Here is a 21,380-nt window from a genome sequence, read left to right as displayed (position 1 = left end):
CTCCTCCCCACGGGACCGAGGGCTGCAGCGGGGGAGGGGGGGGCAGAGCCGGCCGTCCCGGGGCACGCGCGGGGCTCACTGCCTCAGGCCCTGCAGCTCCGGCGGCAGGTCGCAGCCCGTGTACACGCCGTTCGCCACGCTGTACTCCAGCAGCGCACCAAAGCAGGGGTCCTGGCAGACACGGGGGCCTCAGAGCCGCCCCGAGCCACCCCCCAGTGCCCGCCCTCCTCAGGGACCCGGGCCCGCAGGACGAGGGGTGCGTGGGGCGGCTCACTCTGACGAGAACGTGAGGGTTCCCCAGCACAATCAGCAAAGCTTTGGGTCTAGTGATGGCAACATTGAATCTTTTTGAGTTGGACAAGAAACCCAAAAAATATCTGTCGTCTTCAAATCTATCTTCATTGGACCGAACCTAAAACACAAAACTTGATAGAGTATTTCAAGTGATTTCGCAGACAAAGAGACTTGACGTGTAAAAGCGTTTAGTAATGGTCAGTGTTACTGGGACCTCATTTTTGGTTGGACAGAGGGCAGCAGCGGGTGGGGGAGGGGCAGGCCTCGCCCTGCAGGGGCGTCTCCACCGTGGCCTGCACCCTCCACCAGGCCACCGGGCCTGTGGCCTCCGGGTGCAGGGCTTTAGGCGATTTTCCTTTTCCTGTCTGAATCTTTAAAGCTATTTACAACTCACATTCTGTTGTTAAAGATAATTTGAATATGACACGTGGAGATCTGAGAGCTTAGTTTTCGTGTGGAAGCCCCGCCTCGACCCCACCTCCCAGCCCTGTCTGTCTGACGTTGGGGCTACTTTCGGAAGCTCCCCAGGCCCCGGGGTGCCGGCGGCCGCTGCCCTGCACTGTGTTTCTGCATCACCACCGCCCCGCCCCCGCGGGCCAGATGCTGCCGCCCCCCAAGGGCGGGACACATACGGCCGAGATGATGATGGCCAGGTGCTCCTGGCCCTGGAACTCCTCCACCGACCCCACCTTGATGTCCGCCAGCTCCACGTTTTTCAAGAGGATTCTGATTTTCTCCACCTCGGAGCAGGTGAAAAGATGATAGTTTTAAAAATCTGACTATCGGTTGACGTCCCACAGCGTAAGTGAGCAGTGGCCTACGGGCCGTCAGTCCCAGACCAGGTTTCACCGTGTCTGTGATGGGAACACAGGCCCCGACTTCAGGGGGCGTGCAACGGGGGGGAGGGCGTGGGCAGTGCCCGTCAGGACACAGTGAGGCCGGAAGCTCTCTGTAAAGAGCAGGACACTGGCTGCTGGGCAGACTCCAGAGCGCCTCCCTGGGCTGGGGGGGGGAGGGGATGACAGACGCCCCTTTAGGGGACTCCTCCTCCCCAGGGACTGGAACCTTCCCTACCACAGCAGCCTGGAGAGGCTGTGCACCAAGTGTCACCGTGAGGGGCAGCCGGGAGGAGCCAAGAGGAGGGAGGGAGGGACAGAGTTATGGGAGGGCTGTGTCTCAGGTTTCTGGAGACCAAGGTCTTGGCTGGGCACTTCCAAAAACAGCCAGTGTCAGGTCTTAGACCAAAGAACATGGCATTCGAAAGCAGCTCAGCAGTGGGATGGGAGAAAGTGAGACTCCTCAGCAGCGGGGTGTGGGGAGGGGAGCACCAGCGGAAGGTGCCCGGAGGCCGCCAGATGCGTGGGCTCAGAGGCCGGTGAACACACGCCCACCAGCAGCTGCAGCCCAGGATGGGCGTCTGTGCGCACCGGGCGCGTGGTCCCGCCGGGGCGGAAAGCACGGCAGACACTGCTCCAGCTGCACATCGAGAAGGGAGGGGACGGTCCCCGCTGTCGAGCGGGCGTGGAGGCCACCTGCGGTCGGACAGAGGGCAGGCGCCCGGGCACGGGACTAGGGCAAGCAGCGGAACCACAGTTCAAGAGCGAAGTGCTCAAACCAATCTGCTTGGCGTGCCGCTCACAGGCCTCTGCTGAAGCAAGTACTAGAGACAAAACTCTGAAGAAACAGAGCCAGAGAGCACAGTTAGGACCCGCAGGTAAACTGCTGCCAAGGAGGAAAACACACTTTTCTGTAAAGGCGGAAGTTCTGAATTCACAGGAGCGTGGAATTAAGAATCAGGAGGAGACGTCGGGAGACTGGCTTCGAGGAACTCGGGTCTGGGTGTCTCCTCAGCGGTGTCGGTGACTGAGGTCCTGCCGGACACCCGTGGAGCGGGAGGCGGAGCCGAGGCCAGGCCCGTGCGTGGGGCGTGGGGCGTGGGGCGGGGACGGGCGCCAGGCAGGGGGGCAGGCAGCCTTGTCATCGGCCGCCCACACAGCGGACGGTCAGGCTAGACCCCGACCTCAACCCGCACCCCAAACCAACCCAGGTGGATCGAAGGCCTAACGGTGAGAAGTGGACTCAAACCTTTGGGAAGAAAGAGGGAAACGGCACGACTTCGAGGTGGGGGGGTCCCTCAGACAGGGACGGGGAGCCCGAAGCGGACGAACTGACCGATCAGTGCGATCGGACACGCACACGTGTACACACACGTGCACACACACATGCACACACACGTGCTCACACACAGAGACCACGGAGACACTCGCCTCGCTGCACACACCACCACCAAGGGCCCGGGATGCAGAAAGACCGATCAGTGCGATCAGACACACACGCGTGTACACACACGTGCACACACACATGCACGCACACGTGATCACACACAGAGACCACAGAGACACTCGCCTCGCTGCACACACCACCAGGCGAGGTGGCGTTCTCACGCGCAGACGGAGGGCCAGGCCCGTGGGCGCCCCGCGTGGGACCGGAGGAGAGGAGGGGCGACGAGGGGCTTGTGTCCACCTCCCCCGTGGCCCCGTGGGTGAGGAAGCTCGCTGCAGCGGGTCCACACCTGCTTCCGGTAGGGCGTGATCACGCCGATGTCACTCGCAGACACCTGGCTGGAGACGCTCCTGGCCAGCAGGCAGCAGTAGCGCATGACCTGGACGGCCTCGGCCGGGTTGAACCACGACGGGCTTCTCCCTTCCCGAGCTTCATTGCCCTGAGTTTGTGGGGAGACAGGAGAGTGGCTCGTCCGTCGCAAAGTCACACTGCTCAGGAGACGCTGGTTCGAGGCCGACAGAGCAGAGCGGGCGCTAGGAACTGGCAGAATGAGGCAGACGAAACCTGCCACCAGTACAGCGGGCACTGTGGGGACCAGGGCTGGTCGGGGGGTGTCGTGCGTGTGCGGTCGTGCAGGCACCAAAGCCGACGCTAGGAAACGGGTGGTGGCCAAGCCTGGGGGCAAGGCAGGGCAGACTGCGCGGCTGCAGGCGGCCGGCCAGCTGTGCTCAACTCGGGGCTGTGGCACGGCCGCTCACGCGGGCCCCTGCTCCCCCACATGCAGGTGTGGGCCCCTCCCCTCAGCCAGGAGAGAGGACGTGCGGACGGCCAGTGGGCACACGCAGAGGGCTCGCCATCACTGCCACTGGGGCGGTGTAAGTTAAAACCGCGAGGTCCCGCCTCACACCCACAGGACGGCCACCACCAGAAAACCCCCCGAGGATGACAGTGCCCGTGAGGGTACAGAGGAACTGCGCCCTCGCACACTGCTGCCGGGGAGGCACGGTGGTACCATCGCCATGGAGAATGGCGCGGTGTGTCTCAAAACTCAAAACCAGGACCCCTGTGCCCCCTGGCAGGGCACGTCTGGTGTCTACCCAAAGGAACTGGCCCTGACCAACACCTGTGCGGCCAGGGTCACGGCAGACAGAGGCGGGAGCGGCCGGAGAAAACGCGCTCCATCCACCCAGAGGGACACCGCAGCTTGAAGGACCACGTCCTGACACCGGCCGCGACGTGCCGGACCTTGGGGACACCAGGCCCAGTGCAAGAAGCCAGTCACAGCAGGACCGCACCGTGGGGTCCGCGTAGACAAGGACCTGGGAGTCAGAGGCACCGAGGCAGGGAGTGGGAGGCCGGGCCAGGCTGGGGAGGGTCGGCGTTTACGGGGACAGAGTCTCAGTGTGGGAGGAAGAAAGCTCTAAAAATTGGTTGCAAAACAAAGTGAATATGCCGATGCCACTGACTACATGTGTAAAGTGACTAATGTAACAGATTCTGGATGTGTGTTTTACTACAGTTTTAAAAAGTGTACGTACACCAGACAAAGCAGTGAGAACACACTAATTTCCAGAGTGTGTCTGCTGCTGTTAAGCTGTATGTGATCTATCCCTTGGATGTATAATAAAAGGTTGAGACAACTAAGAAACAGATCAATGTGACAGAAGCTCGTGTCAGAACTTCTACACTGAGGAGAAAAACACTCAGCGAATACCAAGCAAACACACACAGGAAACAAGGAAATGAAAGAAACGAGTAATAAAAGAGGACGGTGTGACGTTAGATGACCGTAGATCTGAGTCACAGCTCATTAAAAGTGGAGACTCTCAAATGGGATTACATGCAAATACTGCTTCTAGGAAACACACCTAAGTAAAACGATAAAGAAATAAAAACAGGGCAAAGAGGTGCCGGGTGACGAGCGAACGGGCAGCAGCGTCGGCACCATCGCGCGGCGGGACTTCGGGCAGGAAGCGCGAGGCGGCGGGAGGGGAAGACAAAGCCGCCGGAACCTCGTCCGCGCGGAGCAGCGCCCCAGTGAATACATCGAGCAGGACCCAGCGCACATTCCAAGAAAAGGTGTCGCAAAAGACGGCGGGTGGGCCCTGCCCACGCCCCGCCACTCACACCCAGCGCACGGCGGCGAGGTCGGGACGGAGCTGCCACGCGGCAGACTCCACCGGTTTCTTCTAAAAACGTACAGGGAACTTACGACTCCCAAATACAGAACACACGTTTTTTTTTTTTTATGTCCTCGGAACGTTTACCAAAACTGACAATGAGATGGTCACAAATGTTTCCAGCTCCAGGGGCGCCTGGGCTAGCTTCTCCCGCCCTGGAGTGGGGGGCAGAGTGGTGGGCACTCTCCTGCTGCCCAGCGCCTGTTGGTCCACTGGTCTGTCCTCCGCCCCCTGCCCGCCTTCCTCCCAGCTCTTCAATGAGCCTCCGTGACCTCCCGTGATGCCTGCGAGGCCTGCTCTGGGCCACCATCGTCCAAGCCCTTTCTCTGTGGGATTGCTGAGCAGAAGGGCTGGTCTGGGGTGGGGGGCAGAGGCCTCTCCTTCCCGGTCTTACTCCTGGGAAACAGCAGGGCGCTGCCTGCCACAGGCACCCGCTAACACGACTCAGCCGGTAGCAACAAGCCCGTCCACAGCACCGAGGGTCAGCGCCGGGAGCAGGCGCCGCGGCCGACTCACCCTCACACCGTGAAAGACCAGCGGGAAGCCCTTCCTCGGTAGCTTCTCCCAGCCCAGCAAGGCAGTCACCACCTGGGGGTCCGCACAGACTTCCAGCTCTCGGTGGTAGAAGAGTCTGGAGGGCAGGGCCAGCAGGGCCGCGTGGGACCTGTAGTTCTTCACGAGCTTCGTGACCTGTGGGGCAGAAGCAGGTGCAAGGCCGCAGTCAGCACACACAGCTGACCGCGCCAGGCGCCTCTAGCTCAGAGTGGGCGGGCCGAGAGCCCTTCACCCCAGGGGCGCCCTTCTTCTCCCGGCCCGGGGTCTGCCACCTGAGTACAAAGTGATCGGGGAGCCTCAGGTGACTTTCTGGACAAAGGGTCCATTCCAACAGGCATGGTGGGCATGCGGGAGCCAGGAGTCCCCTGGGGACCTGGCGGCCGGCCGCGGCTCTGGCCGCGAGCAGCCTGGGAGCCCAGGCTCAGCTCAGCTGCAGGAGGCATGGGCTGGAATGCGCCCCCGGCCCCAGCTGGCACACCCTGCTGCCTCCACCTGGCTGGGGAAGTCCACGAGCCAAGCCGTCCCCTAGCACTTCCTGCTGACCCACGGTGACCAGGTCTAACTCGGTTCTTACTCGTCCAGCCCATGAGATGCTACGAGAACCCTGCCTCCATGCAGCACCACAAGCCTGTGTCTGCCTGTGCCCCGTGGGCACCAGGGAAGAGAGGGGCATTCAGGGCCTGTCCTGCCCAGCCCGTGGGCACTTGCTGGAGGGACATGCCTCTCCACAGGCAGGAGGCGCCAGGCCACAGCTGGCTCTGGCTTCTCCCGGCCTCCTGCTGACCCCTCACTGCAGCCCCTCCGAGGCCGGCCCCTCCGCGGTGGCCCTGGGAGGCCCTCCCTCCTCCCATACACACTGTCTGTTCTCTGGGGTGATCTGCCTGGTCACCCCACTCACTTTCTGTTCAGTGGTAAAGTCCAGCTGCGTCTGCCCTGCAGGGCTTCAGAGGACAGTGCCACCCAGCTCACCTGGACCAGGGACTCCGCACACCGCAGCTTCCTGCTCCAGCGTGCCGGGGCCCCAAAGTGCAGACTCCCAGGCTGTCCTCCCAGCGGCTGTGTCGGCTGGGAACCCGGTCTGCGCTGAGCCACCCCACGGGCACCCTGTGCTTGAACCCACCTCTGTGGCACCTCGGGTGGGGTCTGAGCTCACCAGCAAGGGGTTGTAGGCGCCACAAGCACCGAAGGCGTCCTCGTCCCTCAGGTACGCTGGCCGGGACATCAGTCTTTCCAGCATGGACACGTTCAGCCCGTAGGCCATGGCCAGTCTGGACTTGATGACCGGCCCGAGCTGCATGGGGTCTCCGGCAAGGACGATCTGTGACACACACAGACTCAGCCGCGGCCGCGAGTCGGGGCTGGGAGCCGGCTGGCTGGGGCTCGCGGAGGGCAGGCCGATGGCCGGGAGGTGGGCGCGAGGTGGGAACCGCCGTGCACGGTGACAGTGGCTTTGACGAGGGCAGCGGAGACGGGTGCAGACACGAGCTCCCTTACGGGCGGCCCCGTCCCCTCTCGTCTCCCTCCGCGGGCTCCCTAGACTCTGCCCCACGCCCTGGAGTGCCTGCTGAGCCCTTGGCCCTTCTGCCTGGGCAGTGCCCGAGGCCTGGACCCGGCCACCTGGCTGGGCAGCCACCAGGGCTACATCCCCCTGGACCAGCCTGCCCTGCTCTGTCACTGTGTGGCCTCCGTGCCTGGCCATGGAGGTGGCAGAAGGTGAGATCCAAAACATCTCTCCAGGTCACTATCCCAAGCTAACACCAGGGGGTGCAGCAGGCCGAGTAGGAAAGGACAGGGTGGCCAGGTCCTGGGCAGCGAGCCGGGGTGACCCCGGACCTCACCCCGTGCCCAGCAGCTCTCACAGCTGCCATGTGCGAGCATGGAGCAGAAGTGTCCCTCTGCTCCCAGGCCCCCGGGGGAGCCCAGGACCCACCCCCAAGGCTGCAGGAAACCAAGGTGAGACCGGCAGGGCGAGGGACGGGCCTCACCTGGCCGTTGAGGTCCGAAACCAGCCCCAGAGGGATGAGGCACTCCGGCTCGCTGGCTTGCCCCGCTTCGTCCACAAACACGTGTGTGAAGTGCCCGACTCTAGAGCCAAAGGCGTCGGAAGTGGTCAGCCTGCCGGTATCTGCCCCGGGGCTCGGCGGGCCGGCCTGGGGAGGCGGCACCCACGCAGGCCCGTCAGGAGCCCGAATGAACCCCCAGCGGCAGCTGGACTCTGCACCTGACAAGTGCTCTTGTCTGGAAAGACGCGGGGACCCGGGCTAGGGGCCCGTGGTGGGGCTGGGGTCTGACTGCGTGCCCAGAGGCGCAATGCTGCTGAGTGGCTGTGGGACCTTGCGCAGAACATGTCACCTCAGTGCGCAGAGTGGGACGGGGTGAGCTGGTCAAGGTGGGGTGTGGCGCGGGTGACGCTCCCAACATGGGGGCTGCTGCCTCCCCGTTTCCTCCTCACACCTCACGCGCTTGGCCGGGGACCAGCCTGACCTTCCACTCAGCGGGAGCCCAGGGGACCGTGCGGAGCCCCTCGGGGCACAGGCAGCTCTCGCCATGCCCGCACTGTCCTCCCCTCTGCCCCGGGAATGCGAGGAGACTGGGTGCAGGGTCGCTGCCCTGAAGCCGCGGGGCGGGCGCTGCAGGACGAGCCCTGGGGCTCTCGCCCGAGACGGAAGCCCCCGCGCCAGAGACCGTGGGGTCCCTGCTCCTGTGGGGCCACCGCTCTTTCCAGGCTCTCGCTCGGCTGATGACACCCACCGACTCCTGACCCCAGGCAGGCCACGGGAACCGGCACACCCCTTTTCTACCTCACGTCCCAGTTTCTACTGGAAAATGTAACATTAAGTATCTTTCCCAGACTGTGAGGCTAAGTTTTCAGTTCCGTGTTAGGCATCTGGGGTTACTTCCATCAGAAGTAGCAGCTCCTCATTCACACCTTCTCAGCCCCCTGCGGCCCCAGCATCCCACCTGCCACAGGGTGGGCCCAACCTGCTCCTGCCCCTGTCCCCAGCCCCTCCCCCAGATGAGCTCCTTCCTGCCTCGGCCTGTCCCTGACTGGCTCGAGCCCCTGTGCGTCGGCCCAGGAGCTCCAAGGTCAGAGCGGCCGCGCGTCCCCAGCCCGCGTGGCGCTCACCTCACTCCTATCTGGTAGAAGAGCCCGGCGCTGCTGCAGGTGGTGACGATTATCCTGAAGCGCGAGGCCCTCCAGATGTCCTCCCCGTCTTTGCAGTAGGGCTTGACGGCGTCGAGGATTGTCTGGGGGGGGGGGTGGTTTACTTCTCAGTTTATTTTTCGGGCTTGAGCATGCCTCTAACTGCATGTAGTCCCGAAGCTGAGGGAACGCTCAGGGCCGTCGGTGTGCCCTGCAGAGCCGTGCGCACGGCACCGCCCCCCAAGCGACGCGGGGGCTGCGACTTCCCTTAAGGCGCTTGTAGCCAAACCAACGGGCAGCGTCCGACAGAGACCCCGCGCTTGGAGTACAGGGGAGGGGAGCCCGGCACGGGGCGAGGCGCCGGGGACAGCGGTTTCGGGCTGTGACGCTCACCTCCTCGAACCTGCAGGTGGCGTTCACCCGGACCATGGCGGCCGGCCGCAGCACCTGGCTCTCGTGCAGCCGCAAGCACACGAGGTCGGCGGCGCTGTTGGAGGGCGCACACACCAAGATGCGGCTGTCTGGCAAGGCGTGGTACACCTGCAGCCAGGGCGCGGGGGCACAGGGGCACAGGGACACGTCGGCTGTGCGGGCTGACTCAGCGTGGGAAGGCCGGCGCCCGCCCGCACGGGCTCGCTGCGAGGGCCCCACGCGCCTGAGACGCAGGGCCCTGGCAGCGCAGGGACAGCGCCGTCCACCAAGCACGTGCCCCCAACTCCCAACCGCCTCCCGCCCTCGCCGGGCACACGCTCCCTCTGACCCCCGACGGACGCAAAAACCGTGAATGCGCAGGGTCCCCACGCGCTGCGCCCTGCAGCGTGGCAGCCAGAGCCACTGCACAGGGGCCCCGTGCCGCAGGGGAATTCTGTGACGAGACTGAACACTCAGGGTCTAAGAACGAAGAGACGCCTTTCTAAACCCACGAGCCAGGCCTTTAAAGTCTCACACGTCACAGACGACAGAAAGCAAGCTTGGCTGAGTGTGAGAGAACCTCAGCGTTCAAGCTCCTCCTAACTTCCCGCTTCCACAGTTCACTCTGACGCAGCACTGAGGGCACGACCCCCCGCAGAGCTGAGCCAAGAGCCCTGGGGCCGCCCCGCGTCACCTGTAAGACCGCCTCTATGATCGTCACCGTCTTCCCAGTTCCTGGGGGTCCGAAGAGGATATAGGGGAGCGGGCGGCAGTCGCCGCTCAGGATCCTCCTGACGGCCAGCTTCTGGTTTTCGTTGAGCACCAGGTTGAAGAATTCCTTCTCCCTCGCTCCCGGGGCCTGCGCTTTATTTCCTGTGTCTGAGGCGGAGGAGCGGCGTTAGGTGGAGGCGCGCCGTCACCGGGCACCGGCGCCCCGGGCCTGGGCGGGCAGGAGAGCCAGCTTCTCAAGCGGCCTCGGGCGGCTGCCCGTGCAGGCCCACCATACGCACCCAGGGCACTCGTCCCAGCAGCCCTCGTCCCCGGCGCGTCCTGGGTGCCAGCCCGCCTCGCCTTGGTGGCAGCCTTAGCCTGGTCCTTTACAGCTCTCCTGTTCTAGAAACAATCATTAGAAAGGGCTTGAAAGCGCTTGTGCTTACACAGGCTTGGTTTGGAGCAAACATAACTGTCCACTGTGATGCTAACGTCTCCACCAAACAGCTCTTCGCATGCGTCACGGGCTGTGTCCCCTCGAAATCACAATGAGAACAGAGCAGCTGATAAAAAGCTGCTAAAAAGGTTCTCTTTTAAGTTACCTTTAAAAATAAACTAAGCTTTGCGATGATGCCAGAACAAAGCTCACCTCTCCCGTGACCGCGCGCCCGGGACCCGTGCGGAAACGCTGGAGGCACCCGGCCGTACCTTGGAGGTGGGCGGCCGGTCGGCTTTGGTGTCCTGTGCACAGTTCCAGCTGTGCGTCACTTGGGGGGTCTGTAAGATGACTTCTTCGGGGAACAACACTTACAGTAAAACAAGAGGAACAAGGGACATGTCCCTGAAAAGCTTTAAAAGGACAAACGGAGGCTCCCACGCGTCGGCAGCTGTTCAGGTCTGTGCGCCACCCCCCCCCCCCCCCCCCCGCTTCTGGCCCCGGGAGGCTGCCTCTCCTGACGGCTGACGCATGTTCTTTGAAATAAAAGCCATTCATCCGTCTTCTTGTAAGTACAAAAATGAGTTCTATTGTGAAGGGAAAAGCAGAGTGCCATGGCTTTATTTCAGACAATTTTAGGTGCTATTTTTATACAGTTAAAGTAGCAAGAAAACATGGAAACTTCCCAATAGCAAGAAAACACTGATATCACAGTTTGGCTTCCAATATGTGATTGAGGAAACTGCGTTTTACACAAAAATTTACATGAAGCTTATAAAAATGCTCCGAGAAGTGTCGCGCTACCCTTCCACAAAACAATACCTTTCACACCTAAGTGGATGACTTGCTCGAGTGCAAAGTGGCACCGTCTGCTCGTGGTCCTGCCAGAGAGAAAACGGTGTGAAACATCTCGCCTCGCGTTTACAGGGGTCGAGGCTGGTGGGGGTCGCAGACCCTGAACACACACCCGGAGTCGGGGCGCCACGGTGACCTCCCGGCGTGTCCTCGGAAGCCGGATGGGAGGTGGCGCGCACGCCCCGCACAGGGCCACCCTCCGCCCGGCGCCAGGGGCTTCCCAGGGGGTCCCGAAGCCACGTGGGCCGTTTTCCCCTCGGGAACGAACGTTCCTGTTTTAACGTTTAACACGAACTAGGTGGGGCGACACGGAAGTGACTGATGAGGAACCGCTCCCGAGACAGTCACTGGAAACTGTCGTTAGAAGAAACTGAGGCCTTTACGAAAGTTCAAGTTAGCATGATTGGCGCTGGACTGCTCCTACACGCAGGTGGCCGGGAGCTCCTGGGGGACGCACGGAATGAGACTTTACAGCCGGAGGGGGAGGGGACGGGGACAGGACCCTGGGCAAAAAAGCAGGCTGGTCATGGCAAGGTCACGTCCTTCGGGGGGGCGTGCGCGCAGCGGCCTGTCGGGCAGGCGACCTTGCTATTCCTGCCCACCGGGCAGGCCCGCCCTGGGAGGGCTGCACGGGCTCGGCACAGCCACGCCACTGTGGGCCTTCTGTCTCAATTTTTAATGCTACAAAAAGAATAAAACATGGAAACTAAAGCTCCGCCTTCAATGGAACGAAAAGACCCATGCTCCAAAGCACAGATGGAGGAGGACGTCTCTCCCCGACCCAGCGAAGGTGCCGGAGCTGACCCACGGCGCCCAGAGCCTGCCACCCCCACGCCTCTGGAACGTTCCACTTCGGGCACCTGAAGGACCAGCTGCTTCTCGTCCGGCTGACAGGGTGCAGGGTGTGGGCTCAGAGGGCAGAGGACGCCGTCGGGGCCTGGTGGCAGCGCACGGAACCCCAGGAGGGGCGCGTGAAGCTGGAAGAACGTGCGGGTACGGCCCACGCCCCAGGCGGCCTTGCCCGAGGGTCCCCGGCACGGGGCTCCTGGCAGCCCCACTCTGTCCCCTCAACAGAGTGGCCCAGGACACAACAAACTCCAAGATGAGGAAGAAGCAGAGACGAACCCTCCTAGGACTTAGCAAAATGGGCTCCAAGAAAGAAAAAAGACCTTCAGCAGATCCGCTGGAGAGGAAGAGCTGGGAAGGGACCTAACACTCACCCCCTTCACCCCAAACTGCCCCGCGGGCCTCACTCCTCTGTGCAGGGGACCCGACTTCTCAGTTACCAAAACAAAGAGTCCAAATGTGACAAAAATGTGCCAAGCAAACAATGACCTCACTGACCTGCAGGTGAGCCCCTTGGCTCCAATAACATGAAAACACAAATAAAATTCTTAGGAAGAATTTATCAAAAAAAAAAAAAAATCATGGTTTTCATTCTGGGCACACAAATAAGGTTTGCTATAAAGCTATTTAGTTGAAATGCTTCATCTTATGAATAGGCTGGAAAAAAAAAAAAAAGATAGCTGTTTCAAGAAATGCCAAAAAGACAATGAGCGTAATAGCTTGAAGCAGAAATTGGTGGATGATCCCTTACCGTGGTGACGTATGAGGACAGCGAGACACTAAACGGTAAAATGCTAGAGGTGCCTGCGTTAAAATTTGAAATAAGAGAAAGACACGGAGATGAGGAAAAACGGCGCAGACGGGGCGGGGACGAGCGTCGCCACCAAGCGAAACCGCAGAGGAGGACGAGGGGGAGCGGGACGCGAGCAGGAACACCGCCCAAGTCCTGACAGACGCCGGCTCGCCGACCGCAGCCGTGGCACCGCCGCACCAGGACGTGCGAGCGCCGCTGCCTCCCCGCCTGCACCAGCAAACAGCCGGCCGCCTCGGCATCCGGCAAGAGGAGGCCGCCTAGGGGACGCAGGATGCGTCCCCCTGGAGGACGACACTTGCCAGCGCTGAACTAAAGCAACAGCCTGCATGTCCACTGTTAGAAACTGGGCGAAGCAGAGCGAACGGCGCCCAAAGCAAGCGCGGGAAGGGAGACAGCGGTCAGTGAAACAGAAACAACACTCGCGACCATCGACTCGGCCAAGCCGGTTCTCTGATCAGGTCAGCAAGACAGACAGACCTCCAGCCAGAATGACGGGGGCGGGGGGGCGGGGGAGAAGACAAACGACCAACATCAGGAGTGACGGGGGCGACATCAGGTATTGAACGAATAAGAGGAAAACATGAATAATTTCACGCAAGTAGATCAGACAACTTGGGTGAAACGCATAAAGTCCTTACAACACACCGCGCCAAAGCTCACCCTGCAGGACACCGTGCCCAGTGCTGCTCCTCGCATGGTACAGAGATGAACGTGGTCGCAGAGCCCGCCCCGGCCCCGAGGGCTCCGCCGAGGCTTCCGGCAGAAGTCACACCCACTGCACGATGGTCCCACCAGACAGGGGAGGCAGTCCCACCTGCCAGCTTACTCTGAGGCCGGCATTACCTGACACCCACGTCAGAGACAAGCACTTCAAGAAGTTACAGACCAGTGCGCCTCACGCACACAGATGCAACGGTAATAAAATGCGAGCACGTCAGACCTAGCAGCGTATGAAAAGTGGCCACGTCAGGGCGACGCGCGTTTGCTCCAATCGACGTGACTGATCACCCCGACAGAGTGAAAAAGAGAAACCACACGACCACCTCGACACACAAAAATGCAGATGAAATCCTGCCTGTACCTACTGTTGACTAAAACGCGCAGCGAGCGGGACCCCGTCTCCTCCGCGGGCCAGGGGGCCGCACGCGGGGCGGGGCGCCGCACCCCGTGGCATCTGCGCCACGCCGTCCTGCAGGCTCTGCCAGAGCAGCGGGGCGAGGAGGTGCAGGCAGAGGCGCCCGGCGAAGAACGGGGCGAGAAACACGACTGTACACGTAGGAGACCCCATGTCACGCATAAAAGCTCCTGGGAGTAACAAGCGAGCTTAGCAAGCTCACAGGATACAAGAGCAACATAAATACTATCTACAAGCGACTGGACGTTTAAACTAAAATTACTGTTTGTAACAGCATTAAACATTTTCTACAGCATCAGGGACAAATTTGACGAAAGACATGCAAAGCCTGCGTAGTGGAAGGCACGAGGCGCGGCTAAAGGAGCGAGGCTGGGGGACCGGGCGGCGTGGCCCGAAGGCGTCGGCTCTCCTTAGATGGCCCTAAGAACTCAACGCAGGCCCAGCCGAGCCTCAGCAGGCGTCTGGTGGCCGGAAAGGCCGACTCAGGGTGCACGCGCCCAGCCGAGGCCCAGAGCAGCTCACAACTCTGCAAGGGGGCGAGGGGGAGCTGTGCCGACCTAGTCTCGGACGTACCGGAGGGCTGTGCCGTGCTTCCCAGACAAGTGGCTCGGCACTGGAGAATGGGGGTTCGGGAGCAGACCCACACACAGGCCCACTGGTTTTCAAAAAGGTTTGGGGGTGATACATTGAAGAAAGGATAGCCTTTTCAATGAAAGGTGCCAGGACAATGGACAGCCGCACCCAAAATTAATTTCTACCCAAACCTGAGTCATCTGACTCTACCTGCAATAGATTATATCTCTAAACATAAAGCCTAAAGTTGCAAAATCTCTAGAAGAAAACAGGACAGAGTCTTTGTGATCTTGAATTAGGCAGATTTCTTAAATATGTCACCAAAAGCATGAGTTGTAAAAAAAAAAAACCGACATGCTGAAGTTCATTAAAATTAGAAATTTCTATTCTTCAAACAGTATTATTAAAAACAATGAAAACATAAACCACAATCTGAGGACACATTTACAGAAAACACACTTGATACAGAACTTGCAGAGAACACACAGTCTGCATGTAAACCGAGAAAACGTGGGAATGGCAACGGAGCCCAGGGAAAGGTGCCGAGTGCCATCGGCCAGCAGAGACGCCCCGGGTGCCGGGGTGCACGGTGGCATGTGCGGGGGCCGCGGTCCTGGGAGCCCCCGCTCTGGAGACGAGTTCGGCAATTCTGGTGCAGCTAAGTGTCCATCCACCGCGGGGCCCAGCTATGGCGCCGCCAGGGCCACTGAACGCAGACGGTTTGCAAACCTCCACGAGCAGCTCTCAGCCCGCCGCCCGGCCTCGCGTTCTCGTGGACACGCCACCTGGAGCCCGTCCTGCTCAGGACGTGCTGTCTGCGACTCACGGGCACGGCACCCTGCCCTCTACCTTAGCTTCCCGTCTCCCCCCACTCTGGCCCCAAGGCCCGTCGTGTCCCTCGAGAGTGGCGCCCACTTCCCTCCTGGGCTCCAGGCCCAGCCGCTGTCTGCCCGCCGGTCCCTCCTACACGGCCTCCGCCTCGACTCGGGCCCTCCTCCTCTCTGACAGGCCTCGCTCGTCCCCTGGGGCGCAGGTCACAGGAACTTGCAGCCACACTCCAGCTGCGATGACTGGGGGCCGCGACTCGCTCTGGCGCCTCCACTCGGTGTCACCCCTCCCCTCCCCGCCGCCCAGCCCGCGCCCGTGGCTTCACACCTACTACTCTGCCACGGCCAACACGTGCTCCCCCGGGGCCTCCCCACCTCTCCACCCCACCCGCTCTGCTTGCCCCACAAGCCACTCCCAAAGCGCACCCCACGCTGGCCACGGCCCAGACACCGAAGACTTCAGCAAAACCTGGGACGCACCAACGTCGGAAAAAAAGGGAGTCTGTCCGAAAATCAGCACCCGTCACTGCAAAGACCCCTGAAGGGGAGAAGACGAGCAAGGAGCCCAGAGCGGGGACCCGCCACGCGCGTCTGGGATCGTCCCGCACAGGCACCTGCGAGAGGACTCGCGCGAGCAACGGACACCAGGTCACGCTGCCGAAGCAAGAGCGAGAATTCCTCAGATGAAGGAATTTCACGGGCCACAGACGCGGGGTCTGGCCTCGCAAGCCGGCAGGGACAGGGCGCTGGGAGCCCAGAGCTGTCGCACGCCCACCGGCGGGTGCACTTGCTGGCCGAGCTCGCCCAGGTTCGGGAGGATGGGGATCGACCGGCTGTCGCGAGTGCCGATGCTGGCGTGACCGATGCCGCCATGCGACAGTGGCGAGACACCGCCGGGCCCAACCGCGGTCCACCCGGAAGGCACAGCCGAGGGCGCGCGCAGCTCCGCACACGAGGAGGCGGCGCCAAGCACACGACGGAACCCGCGGCTGTGCGTGTGCCACCGGGGGAGCAGGCGCAGAGCGGCGTGCTCACGGCTCACATGACACAACACAGCTCGGGCGAGTCCCAGCGACCTAACGTCCTAGAAACTACAGGCTCGAGTTCACGACGACGCGTGTTAAAGAACACGTTTCCTGTGCGCGCGCGCGCGTCCATAGACACAGACTATTTTTTCAAAAAGGGAACTATAAACAGGTGGCAGGGCCACCGTGCTCGTGACGTGATGGAGGCTGACGGCCACAGCCATCGCGAACCAGGACTCATTGCGTACGGCCCTAAAGAGACTCGACGTGCAAATGTCTGCGGCTCTGGACCTTCCGATCTGGCCGATGAGCTCTAACTGTGCGTCACGCGCAGAGGCCGTGGGGCCCACTCGACATCTCGGCACGGCCCCTCCGGCCACGGTGTCCCCTTCCCGCACCACTGGGTGTCGAGGGCTGAGAGGAGGGAAGCCGGCCACGGGTCAGGAATGGAGATGCACGCAGGAAGTCGTTACGAGCACTACCTGTTATACGTGAACTCCACGTCCATGGGTTCAGAGTTGTACGCTTGTTCGAATTCTGGATTCAGTTTAAGAGTTACATCTTCTTCGTGAATCTGAAAGAGAGTTTAAGGTCCATACTTCAGACCTGATGTCTTGGGACCACCGTCCGCCTGTATCTGGTGGCGCTGCACAGAACGTGCACCTTCCTACAGCTGGCCTGGAACCCGGTGTGCCGGGCGCACGCAACGACGGTCAGACAGGACGCAGCCATCGGAGCCATCGTGCTGTCCCTCGGGGCCCGTCCAGGCGCACGCGCCCTGGCCGCTCCCCACCTGGGCTCTGGGTGCATGGTGCACACTGTCATCGCCTCTCAAAGCCACCTCCCTCCCAACAGTACAGGAACGCGACACCCGGGCCCAGGCCAAAGTGGGGGTCAAAGGCGTTTGGAGGGACAGCGGGGAAGTGGAGAGAAGGCGCGGTGGAGGGAGAGGTGCTCAGGCCCGCCCAGGGCCGAGGGTGCGCAGGTGCTGGAGTGAGCTGCCAGGGCAGACCTCGGGCGGTGCAGTCCCCTGGCAGGGGTGCCCCTGCTCTCGGCAGAAGCAATCAAGTCCCCTGGAGGCAGCCTGCAAGAGCTTCCCCAGAGGCGACGGTGACAGAAATGGGTAATGGAGCCACGGCCAAAGACGGTCGAGACGCAGGAGGCCCATCGCCAAGAGCCAGGGCCGGCACGAATGGCTGTCGGCGGTGCAGCCCGCACTGGCTCGTGTTTACAGAAACACGGAGAACAATGCAGAAGGTTAAAAATGACGGGAAAACAAAGCTAAATGAGTGTGAGATCACGTAAAAACGACAGGGCAGGTTTAACGAGCCGGACGGTGCAGGGACGGAGCCGTGCTGACTGAGCTGCACGGGGCTCCGGGTCACGTGCCCCTGGCAGACGGGGCGGCCCCTCTGTGGAGGGGCCAGCGCTGGGCTCGGCCTCAGGCGCCTCCCGCCCCCACGGCTCCGAGCGCCATCCCTGCTGAGGGCATGGCTTGCCAGCAGGAGTGCCCCTAGTGCCTGGGCCAGGGCTAGCACACGGGGCCGCCTGTCGTGAAGACAGCACCTTGGTGACAACGGGACGGCGGCCCCCTCCGGCCACGCCAGCGGGGGCGCTGCCTGAGGGCCTCGCAGTCCTGCACCTGCCCCGGCCCGGCCCGCACTGATCCGCAGCCCAGTGACCTCTCTCCTGCCACCAGGGTCAGTCACGGCCTGGCGCTTGGGGTCCCGGCCGCTTCTCCCAGGTCTGGTCCCAGGGCCCCTGGAGGCACAGTGGGTCTGCCCTTTGGAAGCAAGGTGGCCTGGCCATTTGGGCTCCCTCGGTTCCGGCCGAGGGACCCCTGCCCTCAGTGGGGGAGAGGGGGCGCCCTGCCACCCCCGAGGGAGCTGGCCGGGCAGCAGGGCCAGCGCCTCCCCCGGGGGTGTCCCAGCAGTGGCTTCACCACCGCGTGCACCAGTGAGAGCTGTGGCCTCCGCCCCGTCCTTCCCCGTCACACACTGCAGACAGTGTCCTTCCCGCCCCCTGTGATGCTCGGCCCCCTGCGGAGGGGACTTTCTGGTTCAGTCCTTGGTCATGGTCAGGGACTACTGGCGTGGCCCAGACTGTCCGGGACCTGCGGGCAGTGTGCTCAGTGGCAGCAGTCCAGACGGTCCACCTGTGGCTGAGTCGCCTCCTGCAGAGCTGGGCATCGGTCAGGAGCCAGTTCCCCACAAATTCAAGCACAGGAGGACGCTCGCCGATACTGCGGGCAGTGGGGTAGCTTTTGGCCCCCAGAATCTGCACCTGTGCATGGGCACCCATGCCTGGGACTCTCTGGAGGGCACAGCGCGTGCGGCATGGCCAGGCGGAGGAGGGCGGCAGCGGCATTGAGCACCGCATGTGGCCTCTGGGGGGCGGGGGAGGGACACCCCCGTGACCCTGGAGTCTGTGGCACTTTTCTGCTGTTTGGCCTGCAAACCTGCCTTTGTCCTCCAAGCCTGGCCTGCCCACCTTAGTGACTACCCTGAGCGCCGCCCACACATCTCGGAGACACACCTTCCCCTCTTCAGCCCAGCGGGCTTCGTGGGGGCCAGCGGTCCTGGCCCATGTCCCGGCCTGAATGATGAGGCGAAGCGCCTTGCCTGGGAGGCTGCCTCTTCCGTCCCACACAGTCGTGGTTTATGGAGAATATCCCACTGCCCGACTCACCAGCGCCCGCCTTCCTCACCCCTGGGGAGCCCACCAGTGCTGGACCCAACCACTCCGTCCTCAAGGGAAAGGTCAGGGCCTGAGCTGGGCCCAGTGACATCACAGCCTGGTATTTGGGCCCACGTCGCAGAAGAGGTGGCAGTGAGAGCGCCATGTCCCCTCTGCAGCCCCCTCAGTCAGGGCCTGGAAGTCCCTCCTCAGTCTCCCAGGTGGGCGCCATGTGGGCTCCGCCTCTGCCGGACCGCAGACCCCCGCCGGCCAGGGCCCCATCATGGCGGAGCGCAACCAGAGGAGCGCGCCCTCGCGGGGACGGCGGAGCGGCGGCCGGTGCCGCGCAGCCTCCAGCACGCACCACCCGCAACACCCGCCCGGGCCCAGCGCAGACGGCAAGCGTCGCGGCCACAGCCCACGCACTGGGGCGCACACGCTCCCCGTGGCTGGGGACCACAGGGTCCCTTTTGGTATGAAGTCCCCCTGACACAGCGCATTCACTGAAACATTCGCTTCGCCCTCAGACTTTCCGAGGTAGCGTCGACGGGGACGGGAGCACCCCGACCCCGGCGCCCGCGGCGGCCTTCGCCTCTGAGACGCTGCCCCCTCCCCGCACTCACCGAGGGGTGCGGCTCTCACCTCGGTCACGTAGCCGATGTACTCGATGGCATGCCCGTTGTACTCCTGAGTCTTTAAGATCAGTTTATCACCTGTTAAAAACACATGCCACACGTAAAACCGCCAGTCAGGAGCGGCGCTGCGGGCCGCAGAGGCGAGCGCGCGGGGACCTGCGGGAAGCGCGACGGGGGGCTGGCTTTGCTGCGGCAGGGTGGGGCGCGGGGCGCAGGTCGCTGCCGTCCTGACCCGACCCGGGGCGGGGGGCCGTGCGCGCCCACCTGCGTACAGAGAAGGCCGGCTCTCCGCCAGCCCGGGCACCTCCAGCACCAGCAGGCCCCCGTTCCTCTTCAGGGTGACCCCGCTCATGTTGTACTCCTTCAGCTCGATCTCCGCGTGGATCTCCTCCAGCCACAGCAGGGTGGAGAACTTCTCCTTGTAGTTCGACATGTTCAAGAGCTGAAGCGCCCAGCGAGTTAGAGAGAGCGGAGGACCGCGGCCCGCCACCCGCACCCAGGACACAGGCTGCCCGCTGCCACCACGGCCCGGCCGCTGACACCACGCACGCGGAGGAAGCCGCAGCCGCACGGGGACCCCAAGGCCGCGACACAGGGGCCCTGCGGTCTGGGAAGCCGTCTGACTGAGCCCCGTGGCTGCCCCACTGGCACCTGGGTGGTTCCCAGATCTGGAGGTGAGGGAAGCTGGGGGTGCGGGCCCTGCAGGGGCGCGGTGGAGCTGGGGGTCCGAGGCGGCCCCCACGGCGGCGGCTGGGCAGCCAGTGCGCCAGTGTGGGCGCCACAGACCGGAGGCCCGGCGATGGGGCCACAGCGGGTCCTGTAGCCTGGCCCTGCGACCCCTGGGCTGGACCACTGACACTCTGGGGTCGGGGGGCATCCTGTGTACTACAGAGTATTTAGCAAAAGACTCCTCGGTCAAGAAAGGACACAAGCGCAATCGTAAAAGGCAGAGAAAGGAAACAGAGATAAAACAAACCGCGAGAGAGTAGGTTTAAACCGGAACCTGTGGGCACAACACTGAGGTGTCGGAACACAGAGGGAAAGGGCAGAGGCTGGCGGACGGGTCAGCGGGCACGGCCGGTGGCTCCTGTGAGAAGCCACTTGAGAGAGAGGCACGGGAGGCCGACTCAGAGCGCGGGAGGGGCGGCGCGTTGACGCTAGGCAAAGCCACGGAAGCCGCGCTGCCACACAGAAGAGGTTCCAGAGCCCAGACTGTCACCAGACACAACGCGAGACACTTCACGGTCGTAAAAGGATCGACCAAGATGACGTGATAACCACAAACGTTCACGCTCCCAATCACAGAGCTTCCGCACAGGACGCAAAGGCCGAAGAACTGCAAGGAGAAAGACACTTACAGTCCGAGAATGACACGTCCGTGTCCCCAGTCACGTGACAGGCAGCACGGCGGACTCCGCCCACCGGCCCACCAACCGGCCCACCCGGTGCTCCCAGAACCGCCGCCAGCCGCGGGGCGCACGCGGCTCTCGTGTTACAAGAAACACGGGCCAGAACAGGCCGTGTTTTGGACCATGAAACGAATGTCAATACATCTAAAAGGTTCAGTTGTACAAACTATGTCTCCTGACCAAACTGGAATTAAATTATAAATCAACAGAAAGATTTCTGGGAAAAAACCCAAATATGTGAAAACTAAATAATACACTTTAAAATAACCTACCAGGCAACTAAGAGATCAAGAAAAAAATTACAAGATACTTTGAATTAAATGAAAATATAAACACAACAAAGTGAAATTTGTGGAATGCAGCTACACAGTACTTAGAGGGAATTCATCACACTAAAAATCCTGTTAGAAAAAGTGGATGTCAAATCAATGACTTTAGCTTCCTCCCTTTAGAGGCAGAAAAAATGGCAAATGAAACCAAGGAAGCAGAAGAGAGAGAATTAATGAAGATCAGAGTGAATGTCAATGAAAAAGAAACAACAAAATGGAGAAAAAAACAAAACCAAAAGCT

The 21,380-nt window shown here is 61.9% G+C and overlaps 1 protein-coding gene across 1 annotated transcript in view; it reads right to left on the bottom strand.

The window, feature by feature from the left end:
• MOV10L1 (Mov10 like RISC complex RNA helicase 1) overlaps positions 1–21,380 on the bottom strand; it is a 42,756-nt gene that overhangs the window by 454 nt on the left and 20,922 nt on the right. The window contains exons 11-26 of the mRNA XM_016125357.2: positions 19,666–19,843; positions 19,409–19,479; positions 16,573–16,664; positions 10,838–10,896; positions 10,288–10,385; positions 9,879–9,981; positions 9,563–9,747; positions 8,851–8,997; positions 8,440–8,561; positions 7,298–7,397; positions 6,466–6,630; positions 5,274–5,447; positions 2,867–3,016; positions 927–1,034; positions 275–412; positions 80–171 (exon numbers count right to left, since the gene is read on the bottom strand). Coding sequence (XP_015980843.2) covers positions 80–171; positions 275–412; positions 927–1,034; positions 2,867–3,016; positions 5,274–5,447; positions 6,466–6,630; positions 7,298–7,397; positions 8,440–8,561; positions 8,851–8,997; positions 9,563–9,747; positions 9,879–9,981; positions 10,288–10,385; positions 10,838–10,896; positions 16,573–16,664; positions 19,409–19,479; positions 19,666–19,843 — 1,982 coding nt within the window. The remainder of the gene's footprint in view (positions 1–79; positions 172–274; positions 413–926; positions 1,035–2,866; positions 3,017–5,273; positions 5,448–6,465; positions 6,631–7,297; positions 7,398–8,439; positions 8,562–8,850; positions 8,998–9,562; positions 9,748–9,878; positions 9,982–10,287; positions 10,386–10,837; positions 10,897–16,572; positions 16,665–19,408; positions 19,480–19,665; positions 19,844–21,380) is intronic.

The sequence above is a fragment of the Rousettus aegyptiacus genome, unplaced genomic scaffold (genome assembly GCF_014176215.1).
Source record: "Rousettus aegyptiacus isolate mRouAeg1 unplaced genomic scaffold, mRouAeg1.p scaffold_m13_p_2, whole genome shotgun sequence".
NCBI lineage: Eukaryota > Metazoa > Chordata > Mammalia > Chiroptera > Pteropodidae > Rousettus > Rousettus aegyptiacus.
This window is presented reverse-complemented; position numbering and strand designations above follow the sequence as displayed.